The sequence below is a fragment of the Lithobates pipiens genome, unplaced genomic scaffold (assembly GCF_037356315.1).
Source record: "Lithobates pipiens isolate NorthernLeopardFrog02 unplaced genomic scaffold, aLitPip1_a1.2 Scaffold_30, whole genome shotgun sequence".
Classification (NCBI taxonomy): domain Eukaryota; kingdom Metazoa; phylum Chordata; class Amphibia; order Anura; family Ranidae; genus Lithobates; species Lithobates pipiens.
This window is the reverse complement of record NW_027507791.1, coordinates 69609706-69630799: the sequence shown is the minus strand read 5'-3', so window position 1 is coordinate 69630799 and position 21094 is coordinate 69609706. Positions and strand designations below refer to the sequence as shown.

At 44.6% G+C, this 21094-nt stretch overlaps 1 protein-coding gene across 5 annotated transcripts in view; it reads left to right on the top strand.

Moving 5' to 3' along the window:
- The window catches only part of LRRC9 (leucine rich repeat containing 9), a 212075-nt gene that overhangs the window by 24022 nt on the left and 166959 nt on the right, over positions 1-21094 (top strand). For all 5 annotated transcript variants that reach the window (XR_013264863.1, XM_077464391.1, XM_077464390.1 and 2 more), the window contains 2 exons: positions 388-606; positions 8122-8262. Coding sequence is in view for 4 of the 5 variants with exons in the window: in XM_077464391.1 (XP_077320517.1) it covers positions 388-606; positions 8122-8262 (360 nt within the window). In the remaining variant the exon portion in view is untranslated. The remainder of the gene's footprint in view (positions 1-387; positions 607-8121; positions 8263-21094) is intronic.

Sequence of the window (21094 nt, the reverse complement as noted above, 5' to 3'; positions counted from 1 at the left end):
CCAAAATGATTAGTGCCACTGGCTATAGTTGGCAACCCTAATCATTGTATTCTGCCGATGTAGAAGAATACATCAGCAGAACACATAGCACTGCAGGAGTGATTTCCCCTGATTCATATCAAATGTGTGGATGTGGAAATCATTTTTTTTTTTTTTTTTTTTATCAAACTCTTATGCCGCGTACACACGATCAAACTATCCGGCGGAAAAGTCCGGCAGACCAGAGTCTTTACCCAAAAGTCCGGCGGACTTAGAAAGTAGTTTTGACTCAAAAACTGTCCGCCGGACTCGCAATCCGGCGAGTAGTGAACGGTAGTGAAAACCATATATGTATGTTTTGTATTCATATTGTTATGTTATGAGCATGGTTTGTATCTTTGCTTACAGTGTGCGTGCAATGGCGTCAACTATGAGAAGATTGCACAAGAAGGACCAGCAAATAAAACACTTGAAATGTTCTTTTCTGGTTATCCGAAGATGGTGGGACTCTCTTACTTTCCAAATCTTACAAACCTGACATTAGTTGGACAAAACATAGAAAACATCGCTGGCCTAGAATCGTGTCCACTGCTTCAGAAACTTTGGATTGTAGAGTGTCATTTGACAGTAAGTGAAAAAAGAACAGAGCTCTTTAAAGGTTATTCAAATCAATAAATATATGCAGAAAAATATCTTCTTTGCAATGAAAGGGTAGCTAATCTGCAAATTACCATCTCTAAAATCCATTAGACCCCCACAAACAATGTTTTTTTTCTAACCCAACAAAACCTGTTGCTAGTCGCTTAAAGCTCAATTCAGGGCTGCAAGCTCCTGTGAGCTCCTCCAGCCTAAGCCCCTGTACACACGGTCAGACATTCTGCCAACCAAATCCGTTGGATTTTGTCCGACGGATTGTGTCCGAAACTGTTGCATACACACGGTCGGACCAAGTTGTCGGAAAATCCGATTGTTCAGAACGTGATGACGTTATTTCGTTACGACGGGACTACGTTCAGGCTAGTAGCCAATAGCTTTGGTGTAGGAATTTGATCTGAGCATGCGTGGCGCTTTGTCCGATCAGAATTCTCTACACATGATCGGAGTATGTCCGATCGGACCAGTTTGTCGGGAAAATATTTCCAACAAGTTGGAAAATTGGGTCTGACGGATATTCCGACAGAATCAGTCCGATGCATACCACACACAGTCGGATTATCCAACAACACGGTCCGATAGGACACATTCCGACGGATTCTCTGACCGTGTGTACAAGGGCTGAGACCCTTACCAGCAGTATTTTAGGTAGGGTTTTAATAAGCTCTTGGAATACTGTCTTAAATAGTTTAGGCTAAAGTCCAGGTAACAACTGAATACAGATTCAATGTTTATATACCGTGCATGCAGCTCTGAATGTGACTTCTACCTCTAGTAGCTAGGAAAGAAGCTGATCTAGTAGCAATGGGCAGTTTTATCTGGCCCTTGGGACATTATTTCCCCAACTGTTAGCAACAGTGGGGCATAGTTCCTGCCACTGACACCAACGATGAGGCACTGTTCTTCCCACTGACACCATTGATGGGCCACTGATACCAATTATTACTCCCCCCTAGAACCAATGATGGGGCATTGTTCAATTCCACTGGCGTCAGGACATTTTCTTCTCCCACTGGCCACAGTCCAGCCCCTATAAAACTTGACGGACAGTAAAGTGGGCCTTTGTTTATAACATTTGGAGACCCCTGCTTCAGACCATTTGACCGGAAGGCCTACACAGTAATAGAATGACACAGATTATTCACCTAAAGCTGATATCTTTTACACATTTAGCTTAAAAAAACATTTTATGGGGCCTAATGGTTACATAGTTGGTGAGGTTGAAAAAAGACACAAGTCCATCAAGTCCAACCTTTGTGTGTGCTTTTATGTTAATAGTACATTGTAAATCCCTGTATGTTTGGTCGTTTAGGTGCCCATCTAATAGTTTTTTTTTTTAATTATCGATGCTCCCTGCAGAAACCACTGCTTGTGGGAGAGAATCCTCCCCCAGAGGTTCTCCCCCTACCACTCTTACAGTAAAGATACAGTAAAGAAACCCTCTACGCAGTTTAACCACTTTCAGACCGGACCATTTTGCTGGTAAATGACCAGAGGTCTTTTTACACTTTGGCACTGCGCTGCTTTAACTGGTAATTGCGCGGTCATGCAATGTTGTACCCAAACAAAATTTGCGTCCTTTTCTTCCCACAAATAGAGCTTTCTTTTGATGGTATTTGATTGCCTCTGCGATTTTTATTTTTTGCGATATAAACGTAAAAAGACCGCAAATTTTGAAAAAAAATGATATTTTCTACTTTTTGTTATTAGAAAAATCCAATAAACTCAATTTTAGTCATACATTTAGGCCAAAATGTATTCAGCCACATGTCTTTGGTAAAAAAAAAGTCAATAATTGTATATTTATTTGTTTGCGCAAAAGTTGTCACATCTACAAACTAAGGTACGTTTTCTGGAATTTACGCAGCTTTTAGTTTTTACGACTGCCTATCTCATTTCTTGAGGTGCTAAAATGGCAGGGCAGTACAAAACCCCCCCAAATGACCCCATTTTGGAAAGTAGACCCCCTAAGGAAATTGATAAGAGGCATGTTGAGCCCATTGAATATTTTATTTTTTTGCCTCAAGCGATTGAATAATGACAAAAAAAATTTTTTTTTTTTTTTTTTTTACACAAAGTTGTCACTAAATGATATATTGCTCACACATGCTATGGGCATATGTGAAATGACACCTCAAAATAAATTCTGCTGCTTCTCCTGAGTACGGGGATACCACATATGTGGGACTTTTTGGGAGCCTAGCCGCGTACGGGGCCCCGAAATCCAAGCACCGCCTTCAGGCTTTCTAAGGGCGTAAATTTTTGAGTTCACTTCTCACTACCTATTACAGTTTTGAAGGCCATAAAATGCCAAGATGGCACAAAACCCCCACAAATGACCCCATTTTAGAAAGTAGACACCCCAAGCTATTTGCTGAGAGGCATGTTGAGTTCATGGAATATTTTATATTTTGCCACAAGTTGCGGGAAAATTACAAACTTTTTTTTTTTTTTTTTTTTTTTCACAAAGTTGTCACTAAATGATATATTGCTCATGCATGCCATGAGCATATGTGAAATGACACCCCAAAATAAATTCTGCTGCTTCTCCTGAGTACGGGGATACCACATATGTGGGACTTTTTGGGAGCCTAGCCACGTACGGGGCCCCGAAAACCAAGCACCGCCTTCAGGCTTTCTAAGGGCGTAAATTTTTGAGTTCACTTCTCACTACCTATTACAGTTTTGAAGGCCATAAAATGCCAAGATGGCACAAAACCCCCACAAATGACCCCATTTTAGAAAGTAGACACCCCAAGCTATTTGCTGAGAGGCATGTTGAGTCCATGGAATATTTTATATTTTGCCACAAGTTGCGGGAAAATTACAAACTTTTTTTTTTTTTTTCACAAAGTTGTCACTAAATGATATATTGCTCACGCATGCCATGGGCATATGTGAAATGACACCCCAAAATAAATTCTGCTGCTTCTCCTGAGTACGGGGATACCACATATGTGGGACTTTTTGGGAGCCTAGCCGCGTACAGGGCCCCGAAAACCAAGCACCGCCTTCAGGCTTTCTAAGGGCGTTACAGTTTTGAAGGCCATAAAATGCCAAGATGGCACAACCCCCCCCCCAAATGACCCCATTTTGGAAAGTAGACACCCCTAAATTTAGGGGTACACTAGTGAGACTAGGTAATAAATGGCGGGTGCCCTGAAACTATAAAAAAATAACTAACCAACCAGCGTCACCTGTAACCGTTATATGGTGATCACTGGTGAAAGGGTTAACTAGGGGGCAATCAGGGGGCTTTATGCGGTAGTATATGGGGGTCCCTGGCGCTATAAAAAGCTGCGGCGAACCTAAATACCTACCTGCCTAACTAGCGTCACCTGTGACACTAATACAGCGATCAGAAAAACGATCGCTTATTAGGCTGGGTTCACACTGGAGCGATGCGGGAACGCCACGAATCCGCGGCGGGTTCCCGCATCGCATGCCTCCCGGCGGCAGTTCACACTGCCCTATGCGAACTGCTGGGAGTGTCAGTGAAATGTTAATGACACCCCCAGATCAGTTCGCATATCGCAGTGCGATCTGCAAACTTGGATCGCATGGTGTGAACACCCATGCGATCCGATTCTGCTGCGGACCAAAAAAAGGGTCCCGTGCGAGTTTGCGGCGGGTGCGGCGGGTGCGACACGAATTCAGCCATACTATCTGTATAGCTGAACTCGAATCGCACAGAGATCGGATGTGATTTGCACTGCAGTGCGGTGCGAATCACATTCGTTCTCATAAACCGCTGCAATGTGAACCCAGCCTTAGTGACACTGGCGACGGGGGGTGATCACGGGGTTAAACCTTTATTGGGGGGGTTAGGGGGGTACCTTAGAACTAAAGGGGGCTAACCCTAACTGCCCTAACAGTTATTACAGTCACAAATGACACCCGCCGGGTGATCAGGGGGTTAAACCTTTATTAGGTAATAAATGGCGGGTGCCCTGAAACTATAAAAAAATAACTAACCAAACAGCGTCACCTGTAACAGTTATATGGTGATCACTGGTGAAAGGGTTAACTAGGGGGCAATCAGGGGGCTTTATGCGGTAGTATATGGGGGTCCCTGGCGCTATAAAAAGCTGCGGCGAACCTAAATACCTACCTGCCTAACTAGCGTCACCTGTGACACTAATACGGCGATCAGAAAAATGATCGCTTATTAGGCTGGGTTCACACTGGAGCGATGCGGGAACGCCACGAATCCGCGGCGGGTTCCCGCATCGCATGCCTACCGGCGGCAGTTCACACTGCCCTATGCGAACTGCTGGGAGTGTCAGTGAAATGTTAATGACACCCCCAGATCAGTTCGCATATCGCAGTGCGATCTGCAAACTCGGATCGCATGGTGTGAACACCCATGCGATCCGATTCTGCTGCGGGCCAAAAAAAGGGTCCCGTGCGAATTTGCGGCGGGTGCGGCGAATGGCTGAACTCGAATCGCACAGAGATCGGATGTGATTTGCACTGCAGTGCGGTGCGAATCACATTCGTTCTCATAAACCGCTGCAATGGGGGGTGATCACGGGGTTAAACCTTTATTGGGGGGGTTAGGGGGGTACATTAGAACTAAAGGGGGCTAACTCTAACTGCCCTAACAGTTATTACAGTCACAAATGACACCAATGCAAAAAAAAAAAAAAATGACATTGGTGTCACTGTGACTGGGGGGCAGGGGTAATTGGGGGGGTGATCGGGGGGGTGTGAGTGTGCCTGGCATGTTCTACTGTGTAGTGACGTGTTGGTGCAACTCACCGATCCTCTCTCCTCGGTGTCGGAACGAAAAATACCGACACGGAGGAGAGAATACATCACTTCCTCTCCTGTGTTTACATTACAGGAGAGGAAGTGATGTCACGAACGATTCCTATTCGTCGGAAGCGATCGCGAGGGGGTGGCCATGAACGAATGGCCGCCCCCTCGTCCGGGATCGCTCCCGCACGAAAACCGACCGCCGCAGGCACGCCCATATGCCTGCCCGTGCCATGCTGTCGACGTACATCGTCGTGCGGCGGTCGGGAAGTGGTTAAGGTTAAATTGCCTCTCTTCGAATTTTAGTGAATGGCCACGTGTCTTATTAAATTCCCTTGCATGGAAACGTTTTTTCATCCCTATTGTGGGGTCACCAGTATGGTATTTGTACATAGAAATCATATCCCCTCTCAAGCATCTTTTCTCCAGAGAGAATAAGCTCATTGCTTGCAGTCTTTCCCCATAGCTGAGATCCTCCAGTCTTTTTATTAGCTGTGTTGCCCTTCTCTGGATCCATTCCAGCTGCAGCACTTCCCTCCTGAGGACTGGTGCCTAGAACTGGATGGCATACTCCAGGTGCGGCCGGACCAGAGTCTTGTAGAGTGGGAGAATTTTTGTTTTATCTCTGGTGTTAATCCCCTTTTTAATGGATGACAATATTCTGTTGGCATTGTATGTATCAGCCTGTCATTGCATGCCATTGCAGAGCCTGTCATCTGTCCTAGATTCCCCCAGAGGTTCTCCCCGCAGTGAGTAGATTGCATTCATATTTTTGGCACCCAAATGCATTATTTTACATTTTTCAACATTAAACCTCATTTGACATGTAGTTGCCCACCCCATTAATTTGTTTGGATCTTCTTGCAAGGTTTCCACATCCTGCATAGAAGTTATTGCCCTTCTTAACTTTGTATCTTCCGCAAATACTGAGATTGAGCTGTTTATCCCATCCTCCAGATCGTTTAATTGTAAGCAGATTCCCTTCATCATCCTTTATGGAGCTTATGGGGTTCTTTTTATAAAAACAATTGAAGATTGTAAGTTGAAGGGAGGGACCTTGGTATATTTTCCACTAAAATGTTCTGTGCCAAACACAACACAGCCTAACTTAGAGTGGATCCAATAGTTGAACACCTAGATTGCATGGAACTGATGTGATGTGTTGATGTATGGTTAAACCGTCATTCTCAACCAGGGTTCCGTATTTTTTCACCCAGTTATTTGGCCAGTAACACACTTCCTGCCCCCCCCCCCCCCACTCTGGATGAAGGAGCACAGTAGCACCTTTGTTGGATGTACTAGCGGATTTAGATACACTAACAAATCAAATCCAAACTCCAGCTCACACTTTTTTAAGCAGTTACAGCAACAGCCCTTCCCCCCTTTTTAGGAGCAAGCTTATCATTGTAAGCACGCCTGTCAGTGTTAAATGAATGTAAAATATGTATGTAAAAGAGCTTGTTCTTTTGAAAAACAACAGACTCAATGGCCAGGTTACCAAATGAAAATAAGTGAAAGCCTAAAAAGAATTGGTAGGCTGCAATATAATAAATGCTTGCCCTTGGGTTTAATACTACTTTAATCACTTCTCGCCCCCACTATAGCTGAAAGACGTGCGGGTGGCACGCTCTGCGATTGCTGAGTCCTCTGGACTCAGCTGATCACAAATCAGGGTAAAGGGCCAATCACAGTGGCCTTTTACCACGTGATCAGCTTTGTCCAATGACAGCGGATCACAATGTAAACACAAGCCATTTATCGGCTTTCCTTTTCTCACACTAACACCGTGAGGAGGGGAGAAGAGAGCCGATAACCGGCTTGTTTTAAAGGGACATTGACACAGGGCACCACCGACTTTCAGTGTCCTGATTATCGGTGCAGTCCCAACAGTGCCCACCAGTGCTGCCAATCAGCACCCATCAGTGTCACCTGTCAGTGCTGCATATCGGTACTGCCTATTAGTGCCACCTATCAGTACAGCCTCATCCATTCCTCCTCATCAATGCCCATCAGTGCAGCCTCATCACCACACATCAGTGAAGGAGAAAAATGACTTGTTTGCTAAATTTTATAACAAACTATGAAAAATTATTTTTTTTCTTCTTTTTTTTCAAAAATGTCATGCTTATTTCATTTGTTTAGCAAAAAATAAAAAAATCCAGTGGTGATTAAATACCACCAAAAGAAAGCTCTATTTGTGTGAAAAAAATGATAAAATTCATATGTGTACAGTGTTGCATGACTGCAATTGTCATTCAAAGTGTGATAGTCAGGGGGTAAAAGTGCCCATTGGCAAGTGGTTAAATTGCATGTATAGCCAGTATCTAAGGGGCGCCACAAAGACACAGGAATCAAATTGAAAACGAACACCGGTGCTTATTGGCCAGTACCAGCCAGTTCAAAGGTAACCGGCCGACATTTGGCCTGTGTGTACACCAGCCCTCTCCCAAAGACATCGGCTGAATGGACATGCTGAAAAACCAACATCTGATCAGCACTGACTGACGTGTACTGGCAGGGGGAACACAGTAGCTCAGAGGGGTGATTGCTGTACTAACATCAGATAGTCAGTACAGTGAGTTGCTCTTGAGCTCATTAGACTTTTTTCGTTCAGCCCGCTGTGTTAAATGAAAAAAAAAAAAAAATGATAGAGTGTACCAGGCTTTAGAAATATTTGGGCCAGGTTTACTTTTAATAAAATTATATTGACACTATTTTTTTTCCTTACAGAAAATTGAAGGTCTAGAAACGTGCCTTAATGTGAAAGGGCTTTTCCTTTATTGTAACAGTATTAAGGTCATTGAGTCTTTGGAAAAGCTGACCCAGTTAGAAGTACTCTGGCTAAACGATAATCAGATTGAAGTAATAGAGGTAAGTACAAAAAATTTTAATTTTTCAACTGGATTTCTCTATTTACAATGTATAGTAACAACTAAGGTGTCAGTTTATGAAGCAGGGCGAAAATATTCACTGCTCAGTTCTCCGGCATTCACAGGGGAGATCACTCTCCTCTGGATGCCTGTTTACGAATCGGTGAAGATCACTTCTCCTTTTGAGAAGTGGAGTGATCTACAAATGCTTCGAACAGTGGAGAACGAGAACGCCCCCTGATACTGTAATCTCATGAAACATGGCGAGATTAAAATACCAGAAATTCACTGAAAGTCTCAAGGTTTCCGTTTGTTAAGCAGCGGTAAATTATCACTGCTTAGTACACGGACATTATTAGAGGAGATCGCCCACCTCAAGTATAGGGATGGGCCGAACGGACCCCTGTTCGGTTCGCACCAGAACTTTCGAACACCACGAAAGTTCAGACCCGAATAACGAACCCTATTAAAGTCAGTGGGACCCGAATGTCAAAAATCAAAAGTGCCCACTTTGAAGGCTTATATGCAATAATTGGGCATGCAGTGGTTATCGGGATCCAGGTCCTGCCCTGGGGGATATGTATCAATAATAAAAAAAGTTTGTGAAAAACATAATTTTTAAATGAGCAGTCATTTTATTTTTTATTTTTTTTAAAGTGAAAGCATAAAAATGAAAAATTTCTTCCAATATAGTGGGGTCCCCTTAGTCTATCTGTAAAGTGGCAGATTCAGTTCAGATCTGTACCATGTCTAGAATCTGCTGCAGAAAAAAATGCATTTATAAAGCCAAAAAAAAAAAAAATGTATGAAAGCAAGAATTGGCCTTACTGTAAAAAATTGCAATGATATTGGTCTTTGGGTGTTAATTGTGCCCATGAAACCTATACCAAAAACATGTTTCCAGATGTATTGATTGAACACCCTCAAAGCTAGGCAGTCTCGAAGTCCTGAAAAGATTCTACATCCCAAAAAGACTTAATCAGTGACATTGGGGGCTTCATAGCTGGTAATCCAGGACTGATTCATTTTTATACAAGTCAAACGGTCCACGGAGTCTGTGGACAGACGCAATCTATGTTCAGTAACATAACCTCCTGCAGCACTGAATGCCAATTCTGAAAGCACGCTGGATTCAGGGCAGCCCAACAATTCAATAGAATACTGGGCAAGTTCTGGCCAGTGGCCTATTCTCATGACCCAGTAAGTCAGTGGATTGTCAGCTGGAAAGTTCTCCATCTCTGTTTTGGCCCCCGAGGTAATCGCCCACCATGTGATGCAGACGCTGCCGATGGGATGTGGAAGCTGACAGCCCTAAAAACATCCAGAAATGCCTCACTTAGGCGGATGCCTTCTCCAGCGCTCCTCTCTTGACCAACAGAACACTCAAAACAACATTTTTCACCACACTGTAACCTACTGGAGTCAGAAAAAATGTTCAATCAAATCCTCTTTAAAGTGTCCTCAAGAGATTTTATCTTTTGCGCTCTCTGTGAGGACAGGGAGAGTTCTGAGATCTTCCCCCTTATAACAGTGGTCAAGGAGGGTTGCCAACCAGTAATCATCCTGCTCCTTTATGCAACATATTCTTGGGTCCTTTTGCAGACTTTGAAGCATGAGGTTGCCCATGGGCCTCAAATTTTCTGAGGCTTGAGAAGCAGACTCTCTGGGTCGCTTAGGAGGACAGCATCTGGAACTTCCTCCTCCCAGCTACGTACTACTCCCAAGGGTCCTGGGGTTGGAAAGCCATAGCTTACAGATTGACACATGTCTTCCTCTTCTTTGAAGACAATGAAAGTGCCAGAATCCTCCTCCTCAACCTTCTCTACTCTCTCCTTCTGTGGATTTTGTGACATAGGAATAATGGTGTCTGAATAAAGTGGGCCTTGAGAGGAAAGGAAGTCCTCCTCTTCCTCCTGCTGCTCTGCCTCCAGTGCCCTGTCCATAATGCCAAGCAGAGTCTGCTTCAGTAGGAACACAACAGGGATTGTGTCACTGATGCATGCACTGTCACTGTCAATGCATGCATCCTTAATGATCAACCATTGGCATGGAGAAAAAGCCAAGGCGGCCTGAGCTTGTCGTCGTGTCTTACTGGCACATGTATTCGTTGACGGCCCTCTGCTGCATATATAGCCACTGCAGTATTCCCAAAGTTAAGTTCCACATTGTGGGCATGTCACAAATCAGGCGGTTTACAGGCAGGTGGAATTCCCTCTGAATTTCAGCCAACCGAGCACTGGCTGTGTATGTCTGCCTGAAATGGCTATAGACTCTTTTCCGGGATGTTTTAGTAACATCTTGCAACCCTCGGTACTTAGAAAACTCGGCACCACCAAATTGAGGACATGTGCCAGGTATTGCACATGTGCCAATTTTCCCTGTCTAAGGAGTGGACAGGAGGTTTGAGCCATTATCGGACACCACCATTCCTGGCTCCAGCTGTCATGGTGTGAACCATCTTTGGGCCTGTCCCTGCAGCGCTGCAAGAATCTCTGCTCCGGTGTGGTTCCTGTCCCTTAAATACACCAGCTGAAGCACTGCATGGCACCTTTTAGCCTTACTCTGGGAAAAGCCCTTTGAATGCTTAGCAAGTCTGCAGAGGAGAGCATGGAGGTGGCAGAGGAGGAGGGGTAGAGCTCACAGGTCTGGCATCACCACCAGCTATATGGAGACGTGGGGGCACAACAAGCTGCAGCACCAAGCCCTGTCCTGCATCCTTTCGAGTTGCAAGCAGCGTGTGCTGTGAACAAAATATATCATCCCTGCCCATGCTTGCTGGACCAGGTGTCAGCAGTAAGGAGACTTTTACTGCTGGCTGCCTTGCCCAACGATGTCAGAACATTCCCTTCCATGTGATGGTAGAGAGATGGAATGGCCTTGCGTGAAAAGAAGTAGCAACTGGGAACCTGCCATTGTGGTACAGCACATTGTGCGAATTCATGGAAGGGGGCAGAATCCATCAGGCTGAAAGGCAGAAGTTGCAGAGCCAACTGCTTTGACAAGCTTGCATTCAGACGCTGGGCATGTGGGTGGCAGGGACTGTATTTTATTTTTCCCGCTGCAGAAGATGGGCCAAAGAAATATGTTGGCCATAGTCTACAGCTGGTGGTGTGCTGCTGGCAGATGTGCTGCTAGGACCTGGGACACCCTGTGCTATATCATCTTCCCTGTCAGTGGCAGCTGCTGAAAGGTAATGACTCGGTATTGCAAGGGCAGACTAAAGTGGGTAAGGAGGAGGAGGAGAGACAGATTTGTGCCCCTTTTGTGTGGCTTTTAGGTGCTCTTGCCAATGGGCTGAGTAGTTGGATGTTAAATGGCTTGTTAGGCATGTGGTACCCAAATGGTTGGTGTTTTTGCCATGTTTGATGTGCCTAAGACATAGTTTTTGCAGATAGAAACTGCGATATGCTGCAGATGTGCTGAAAAAGGCTAGACAGCTGAGCTTTGGGGAGTGGGCCTGGAGATAACAACTGCAGAATGTGATGGAATAGGGTCGCTGCTCTCTACTCTTTCTTGATGTCGGCCTCCTTGGGGTTGTGCCGCCTCACCTTCAGTTTCCTCCTCTGCTCTACCTGGCACCCAAGTCGCATCAGTGATCTCATCATCATCATCATCATCATCTCCATCTCCTCTATCTTCATCGTTACCACTGGAGACAACTTGGCAATACACTGTGGCTTGGGGAATATGAATGCCAATTTGTCTACCAGTTTTCCTCCCTCTCTCTAGGGTCATGTTCCTGTCATCCTCATCCTCAGAACCAACATCTGAATCCAGTAATGGCTGGGCATCATCAAGGAGCAAGTGGCTGACGCTGTGGTCTCAAATAACTCAGCTGACTCCTCAATGGCTGATGTTGGGGCTATGGCAGGAATAGATGTGGACAAGGAGGAAGGTTTATCCACTCTGGCAACTGCAGGGGACTGCACACTTGTCTCTGCTTGCGTGACAGAGGATGAGGAAGGTTTAGTAAGCCAGTCCGCCACCTCCTCTGCATGCTGTGGCTGGATAGCACGGGAAAACACACTAAACAGAGGAAATGATGCCCTGCCTGAGGACTGACCACCATATCCACCTTTGCCTGAGCACACATTTGTTGCTGGACCCCTTACAGTGCCAAGGGAACTTCTGTCTTTCCTTGTTGTCTTCCCAGACATTATTGGGAGTGAGGGGGCGGTGCTTATAAGCAAATGTAAAGAAGAAGTTGAAATCTGTACATAGATGCACTTTAATAAATGTCAATCGTCACTACACTGACGCTATCGGAACCGCGTCTACTCTAGCTATACACTAATGTCAAGATTACTGACACGGTCTCACTAAACTACAGTGAAACTATCTGAGCTGTCCCTACTCTGGCTGCACACTATGCAAAGCTGAATGATGGTCCTCCTCACTACACTCACACTCTCCCTAGACTGACACTAAACTAATATTCTACATTGAGAATTGAAGCAAAATAGCACAGTATAGCACACTAACTGATCACACTGAACAGAGCCCTATTCTATCTCTTGCCACGCCAAAATCACACTGAAAATTGTCTGCCATTGAAAAAATACTTTTATACTGTGGGGCAGGAATGAGCCATGATTGGATAAAGTCATGATGACAGTGTCCAATCATGACAGTGCTCTGTGCCCTGATTGGCTGAAGCTTTCACTGCTTCAGCCAGTCAGGGCTTGAAATGTACTGTTCAGCTCCGCAATGCATTTGTGGTCAGTTTGGGGGCCGAACAAACGGTCGAACGACCTGTTTGCTCGGTTGTTGACCGAACAACAAAAGTTCGGCCATCCCTACTCATGTTAATAAAATAATTAGTCCCCCTGCATAATAGAGAGATTTTTATTGGGACCAAAGAGGTCATAATTGTGAAGTGGAAGGAAAATGACAAGTGGTTTTCAAAATTTTTTACAAATATCTGAAACGTGTAGCGTGCATTTGTATTCAGCTGCCTTTACTCTGATACCTAAAATCTAGTGGAACCAATTGCCTTCAGAAGTCACCTAATTATTAAAGTCCACCTGTGTATAATTTATTCTTAGTATAAATACAGTTGTTCTGTGAAGACCTCACAGGTCTGTTAGAGAACCTTACAAACCACATCACAAAGGCCAAGAAACACACCAAACAAGTCAGGGATAAAGTTGTGGAGAGGTTTAAAGCAGGGTTAGGTTATAAAAAAAAATATCCCAGGCTTTGAACATCTCACAGAGCACTGTTCAATTCATCATCTCAAAATGGAGAGAGTATGGTACAACTGCAAACCTACCAAGACATGGCCGTCTACCTAAACTGACGGTCTGGGCAAGGAGGACATTAATCAGAGAAGCAGCCAAGAGGCTCTGGAGGAGTTGCAGAGATCCACAGCTCAGGTGGGAGAATCTGTACACAAGACAACTATTAGTCAAGCACTCCACAAATCTGGCCTTTATGGAAGAGCAGCAAGAAGAAAACCATTGTTGAAAGAAAGCCATAAGAAGTCCCATTTTCAGTTTGCGAGAAGCCATGTGGGGGACTAAGCAAACATGTGGAAAAAGGTGCTCTGGTCAGATGAGACCAAAATTTAACTTTTTGGCCTAAAAGCAAAACTCTTTGTGTGGCGGAAAACTAACACTGCACATCATCCTGAACACACCATCCCCACTGTGAAACATGGTGGTGGCAACATCATGTTGTGTGGGGATGCTTTTCTTCATCAGGGACAGGGAAGATGGTCAGAGTTGATGGGAAGATGGATGGAGCGAAGTACGGGGCAGTCTTAGAAGAAAACCTGTTTGAGTCTGCAAAAGACTTGCGACTGGGGCAGAGGTTCACGTTCCAGGAGTACAACAATCCTAAACATACAGCCAGAGCTACAATAGAACGGTTTAGATCAAAGCATATTCATATGTTAGAATGGCCCAGTCAAAGTCCAGACCTAAATCCAATTGAGAAGACTTGAAAATTGCTGTTCAGATTCTCTCCATCCAATCTGACTGAGCTTGAGCAATTTTGCAAAGAAGAATGGGCAAAAATGTCACTCTGTAGATGTGCAAAGCTGGTAGAGACATCCCCAAAAAAACTTTCAGCTGTAATTGCAGCGAAAGGTGGTTCTAAAAAGTATTGACTCAGGGGGGCTGAATACAATTGCATGCCACACTTTTTTTCACATATTTATTTGTAAAATAATTTGAAAACCATTTATCATTTTCCTTTAATTTCACAATTATGTGCCACTTTGTGTTGGTCTATCACATAAAACCCCAATAAAATACATGTAAGTTTTTGGTTGTAACATGTCATAATCAAGGGGTATGAATGCCTTTTCAAGGGTGTGTGTGTGTGTGTGTGTGTGTGTGTGTGTGTGTGTGTGTGTATAATAAATCTAGCAAGGTCCCAGGCCTCCTTTGGCCTAATGAGAACCTCTAGGGCCAGAGATAGCTGACATCCTTCCGTATATGGTGGGTTGCATAACATAGTGGGTGTAATAAGGAAATCCACCGCTCCAGGCTGATCCACCGGAAAAATGGTTGCTCTTCCTCCAAACAGATAGGGGTCCCAGGTGCAGGCTAATTGCACTAGCCAAATGGAAAAGAACAGAAGAACTCTGGATAGCCGCACTCTGGATCAGATAAAGTGAATTGTGCCTTTTTTGTTTTCCACTAAAAAACCTTCACATCATACAAGTCACAACAGCAAAGGGAAAAAGAATATAGAACAAAAAAATGCTGACGCGTCACTTGAGCTCCTCCAATATTTCATGGTAGTATCTTCCCCAATCTTTACCTCGCCTCTCTGCTGGGTCCCTAGCTTGGCACTCAAGATACTTCTCAAGCTTCACCCCACTGGCCTGCTCGGTCCCTGGCTTGACACACGAGGCTGCTCTGCAAGCGTCACCTCCGCTGGCTGGGTTCCTGGCTTAATACCCACTGAAGTTTCCCGATTCTCCACCATCCCTGGTTTGTGAGAATACTGCTCCAGTACTTACTTTAGCTACTCACTGTGGCCCTTGGTAATAAGGTGGATGGTCCCTTAGTGGCGACAGCTTCCCCTCTACCTCCGACTATGACAGGTTCTCAGGCCGGCAGAACCGTCACTTCTGGTTGGACTGCAAACTACAATCCCAACCCTACGCTGCTCTCTTGCTTCTGGATAGGCCCTCAGACAGCCTAGCAACCAGATGTGCCCAGGATAGGACCAAACTCTGGCCTAGCAGCCCGAGCAATACAACACACGTCCACCCAGACAGCCACCCAGGTGGCACAGAACCCCGATCTGCTGACTCCACCCAAATATATAGGTTCTCCCAGCAGGCCAAGGGATCCAAGAAAACACCTGTCCATTGGCTTGGATGCCCCTTATACCCATAATCTGACCTTGCATTGCCCTTCTAATATCTAATGCCAGCAGGTACATGGCCATCTAGGAGCAGAAGAGAAAAGTGCAGCAAGTATAGACTTAGGGATCAATTGATTTCACTCTAACAATAGACCAAGGTAGCTATACCTGGCAGGTAAATTTAGGCGCAACCCTGCCTAAACACCAAGGTGCTAACACACACACACACACACACACACACACACACATTACAGTATCTCACAAAAATGGGTACACCCCTCACATTTTTGTAAATATTTTATTACATCTTTTCATGTGACAACACTGAAGAAATTACACTTTGCTACAATGTAAAATAGTGAGTGTACAGCTTGTATAACAGTGTAAAGTTGCTGTTCCCTTTAAAATAACTCAACACACAGCCATTAATGTCTAAACCGCAGCAACAAAATGAGTACGCCTCTAAGTGAAAATGTCCAAATTGGGCCCAATTAGCCATTTTCCCTCCCCGATGTCACGTGACTTAGTGTTACAAGGTCTCAAGTGTGAATGGGGAGCAGGTATGTTAAATTTGGTGTTTATCGCTCTCACTCTCTCATACTGGTCACTGGAAGTTCAACATGGCACCTCATGGCAACACTCTGCAGATCTGAAAAAAAGAATTGTTGCTCTATATAAAGATGGCCTAGACTATAAAAAGATTGCCAAGACCCTGAAACTGAGCTGCAGCACAGTGGCCAAGACCATACAGTGGTTTAACAGGACAGGTTCCACTCAGAATAGGCCTCGCCATGGTTGACCAAAGAAGTTGAGTACATATCCTCAGTGTCATATTCAGAGGTTGTCTTTGGGAAATAGGTGTATGAGTGCTGCCAGCATTGCTGCAGAGGTTGAAGGGGTGGAGGGTCAGCCTGTCAGTGCTCAGACCATACGCCACATACTGCATACTGCATCAAGTTGGTCTGCTTGGCTGTTGTCCCAGAAGGATGCCTCTTCTAAAGATGATGCACAAGAAAGCCCCCCAAGCAGTTTGCTGAAGACAAGCAGAATAAGGACATAGATTACTGGAACAATGTCCTGTGGTCTAATGAGACCAAGATAAACTTATTTGGTTCAGATGGTGTCAAACCTGTGCGGCAGCAACCAGGTGAGGAGTACAGAGACAAGCGTATCTTGCCTACAGTCAAGCATGGAGTGTCCTGGTCTGGGGCTGCATGAGTGCTGCCGGCAGTGGGGTGCTACAGTTCATTGAGGGAACCATGAATGCCAACTTGTACTGTGACATACTGAAGCAGAACATGATCCCCTCCCTTCGGACACTGGGCCACATGGCAATATTTCAGCATAACAAGCCCAAACACACCTCCAAGAGGACCACTGCCTTGCTAAAGAATCTGAGGGTAAAGGTGATGGACTGGCCAAGCATGTCTCTGGACCTATACTCTATTGAGCATCTGTGGGGCATCTTCAAACGGAAGGTGGAGGAGCGCAAGGTCTCTAACATCCATCAGCTCCGTGATGTCGTCATGGAGGAGTGGAAGAGGACTCCAGTGGCAACCTTTGAAGCTCTGGCAAACTCCATGCCCAAAAGGGTTAAGGCAGTGCTGGAAAATAATGGGGGCCACACAAAATTTTGACACTTTGGGTCCAATTTGGACATTTTCACTTAGGGGTGTACTCAACTTTGTTGCCAGCGGTTGACATTAATGGCTGTGTTGAGTTATTTTGAGGGGACAGCAAATTTACACTGTTATACAAGCTGTACACTCACTACTTTACATATTTACAAAAATGCGAGGCGTGTACTCACTTTTGTGAGTGTGTGTGTGTGTGTGTGTGTGTATGTATATATAATACACACACACACACACACACACACACACACATAAACATGGTAGGGGGACATGCTTACTGTCTTGGGGAGTCTGCTCGAGGAAGAAGGAAGTCAATAATCTTCCCCGGGATTCTCTCTTCTCTCCCCGATTCACCACTTCTGAGCTGGTGAATTTGGGAGGGTGCATTCTGACAGAGATCGCCAGTGAATCATTGAGATCGCACCTTCATAAACTGGCCATTTCTGTGTCAGTCGGTGACAGCTTTGCAGAAATGATCGGGTGAGAAGGTGTTTTTCCCGATCATCTCTGTTTCATGAACCGTTAATGAACTGAGATCAGCAGTGAAGGGGTAACTCAAGTGCTTGATGCTTCTTTAAACTTTACAGGAATTTCCTATGTAGTATTTTTGTCTTTGCAACCTGCCCTCTTGAGACAAAGAAGGTCTGTGGCCTGGAGTTTGTGAAGGATTCCTTTTCTCTAAATCGCAGGAATTGTAGCAGAGAAAAGAGATCACTATGTGATTGATGGTTCAGTTGGATTTTATTTGTCACAACAGTATGGACAAATAGCCAACACATGATATTAAAAGCACCTTTATATGTTGCCAGCACTGGTTGGCCCCAATGAAAGGCATTCAGTGAAGCCCCCAAAACCTGTTCGCTATTTGTTTATACTGTTGTGATTAATAAAATCTAATAGGACCATCACTCACATTTTTAATGCTCTTTTCTCTCCACTACACTTAATGCTGTTGTTCTAATCTTTTTGGCTCTATACACCACAACAATGGATTTGAAATTAAACGAACAAGAGCTTTAACTGCAGACTTTCAGCTTTAATTTGAGGGTATTTACATCTAAATCAGGTGAACGGTGTAGGAATCGCAACAGTTTGTATATGTGCCTCCCACTTTTTAAGGGACCAAAAGTAATGGGGCAATTGACTGCTCTCAGCTGTTCCATGGCCAGGTGTGTGTTATTCCCTCATTATCCCATTTACAAGGAGCAGATAAAAGGTCCAGAGTTCATTTCAAGTGTGCTATTTGCATTTGGAATCTGGTGCTGTCAACTCTCAATATAAGATCCAAGGAGCTGAAACTACCGGAAGCATACTGCGAAAGCAAACAAAGAGTTTTTTAAGGGAAAGAAGTGGAATGTTATGCAATGGCCAAGTCCATCACCTGACCTGAATCTGACTGAGCATGCATTTCACTTGCTGAAGACAAAACTGAAGGGAAAATGCCCAAAGAACAAGCAGGAACTGAAGACAGTTGCAGTAGAGGCCCAGCAGAGCATCACCAGGGATGAAACCCAGGGATGTCTATGTGTTCTAGACTTCAGGCTGTAATTGACTGCAAAGGATTTGCAACCAAGTATTAAAAAGTGAAAGTTTGATGGATGATTGTTAATCTGTCCCATTACTTTTGGTCCCGTTAAAAAGTGGGAGGCACATATACAACTGTTGTAATTCTTACACCGTTCACCTGATTTGGATGTAAATACCCTTAAATTAAAGCTTAAAATCTGCAGGTAAAGCACATCTTGTTTGTTTCATTTCAAATCCATTGTGGTGGTGTATAGAGCCAAAAAGATTATAATTGTGTCAATGTCCCAATATTTATGGACCTGACTGTATTTGGGCCCATTGGATTACAGAGAGATAAAAAAGTAACAGTACAGCGCAAATAAATAATAATATAAAAAGTCCATAAAATGAAAAATAGATGAATAATAGATGCAGTGATCAAGAAGAATCCGCTTGTGCAGTGTGTCTTCAATCAATATAACAAGTGACGATGTGATCCCTTCACCATTGAACAAGTTGGACTCTCACCTCAACTAATGGACCCCTGATATATCAGACAGGTCAAAAACACATGTTCCCATCAAGGGTAGATCATAAGATTTCAGCAGACCAAACGGAAGTACTCCCAGGAAAGATCCTCCTCCGTGTCATCAGATCAGTATGATTTCATGTATAAATATAAAGAACAAGCAAATCTAGTGCTCTCCGTTGATATAAATTTATTTTAAAAGCAAGTAAAGAGAAATTACACTCACATTTGTAAGCACTGATCTCCAGTGCTGAGTGCTAAGCAAAGAAACGAATACCATGCGTGGATCAGTGTGTTAGCCTGCGGATGACGTCACGGCGCGAGTCACGTGGTCCGTACGCGTTGCGTCCCAAAGAGTAGGCGGGACTTCATCAGCGGTGACAGCATGACGTCGAACGGCCGCTTTTAAGCCAACACACTGATATTAAGCCAATAAGAAGCAGAGTTATGCGCAAGGCAAGTGCCAGGGGAAGCACGTATCAAACGTGACACCGGAACACAGATCTGCGCACAATAACACTGTAAGAGAGAGAGGAAAGATGTATTTAAAAACAATACAGATAAAAAACAAAAAACAAAACCAGAGGTAAGCGCAAGTGTTGCCTACTGAATAGCAACATGCAGCAATCCTCTAGTTGTTCCCACATGAACTATGTGAAGAAAAAATATAAAAAAGTATTATTGCCAAAAAAGCAATGCGATATTATAGCACTGAAATAAGGCCACACATGTGTATATCTCCTAATCAGTCCAACATTACTGGCAATGAAAACATAAAATGTAAAGCAACGTAGCCGCTGATATCATCAGCAAGCTACACTGATCCACGCATGGGTTAATGCAAAATAATGAAAAATAAATAAAATATAAATATAAAAATATAAAAATACAAAAATAATAATAATCATAAGAGAATATATATATATACAAAATATATATAAAGAAATATATATAAAGATATACTAATCAAAAAAATAAAATTTTAAATTAAAAAAGAAAAATTATTATCTGTCCGAAATGAAGCAATTTAAATCAAAATCCACGTTCAAGCCTCTCGGGGCTAGAACCCTTGTTTCATGGATCCAATAAGACTCACGTTTACTTAATTGGCGTATGAAGTTACCTCCACGCCAATGTTTGGTTACCTTCTCAATCCCCCAAAAACTCAAACTCTTAGGCCGCGTACACACGGGCGGACTGTTCGCCCAACCTTGTCCGCTGAACAGTGTTTGGGCGGACAGTCCGCCCGTGTGTGGGCTTTCAGCGGACAGTTTCAGCGGACAGTTGGACGGACAAAGTCTTTCGGAAATTCCGAAAAACTGTCCGCTGAAACTGTGTTTGAGCGAACAGTCCGCCCGTGTGTAGGCTACTTTCGAAATGAGCAAACTGTTCCCGCTCGGAAAGTCCGCCCATTTCGAGCGCGTGTACAGGTAGGCGGGGCCCGCGAAGGAGACGTCGCGGGCTCCGCCACCTGGAATGGGCTTAAAGGGGAACCCCAACGGCGAAAAAAATCGGCGTGGGGGTTCCCCCAAAGTCCACACCAGACCCTTGTCCGAGCACGCTACCCGGCCGGCCAGGAAAGGGGGGCGAGCGAGCGCGCCCCCCTCCTGAGCCGTACCAGGCCGCGTGCCCTCAACATGGGGGGTGCCTTGGGGAAGGGGGGGCCGCGCGGCCCCCCCACCCCAAAGCACCTTGTCCCCATGTTGATGAGGACAAGGGCCTCTTCCCGACAACCCTGGCCGTTGGTTGTCGGGGTCTGCGGGCGGGGGGCTTATCGGAATCCGGGAGCCCCCTTTAAGAAGGGGGCCCCCGGATACCGGCCCCCCACCCTATGTGAATGAGTA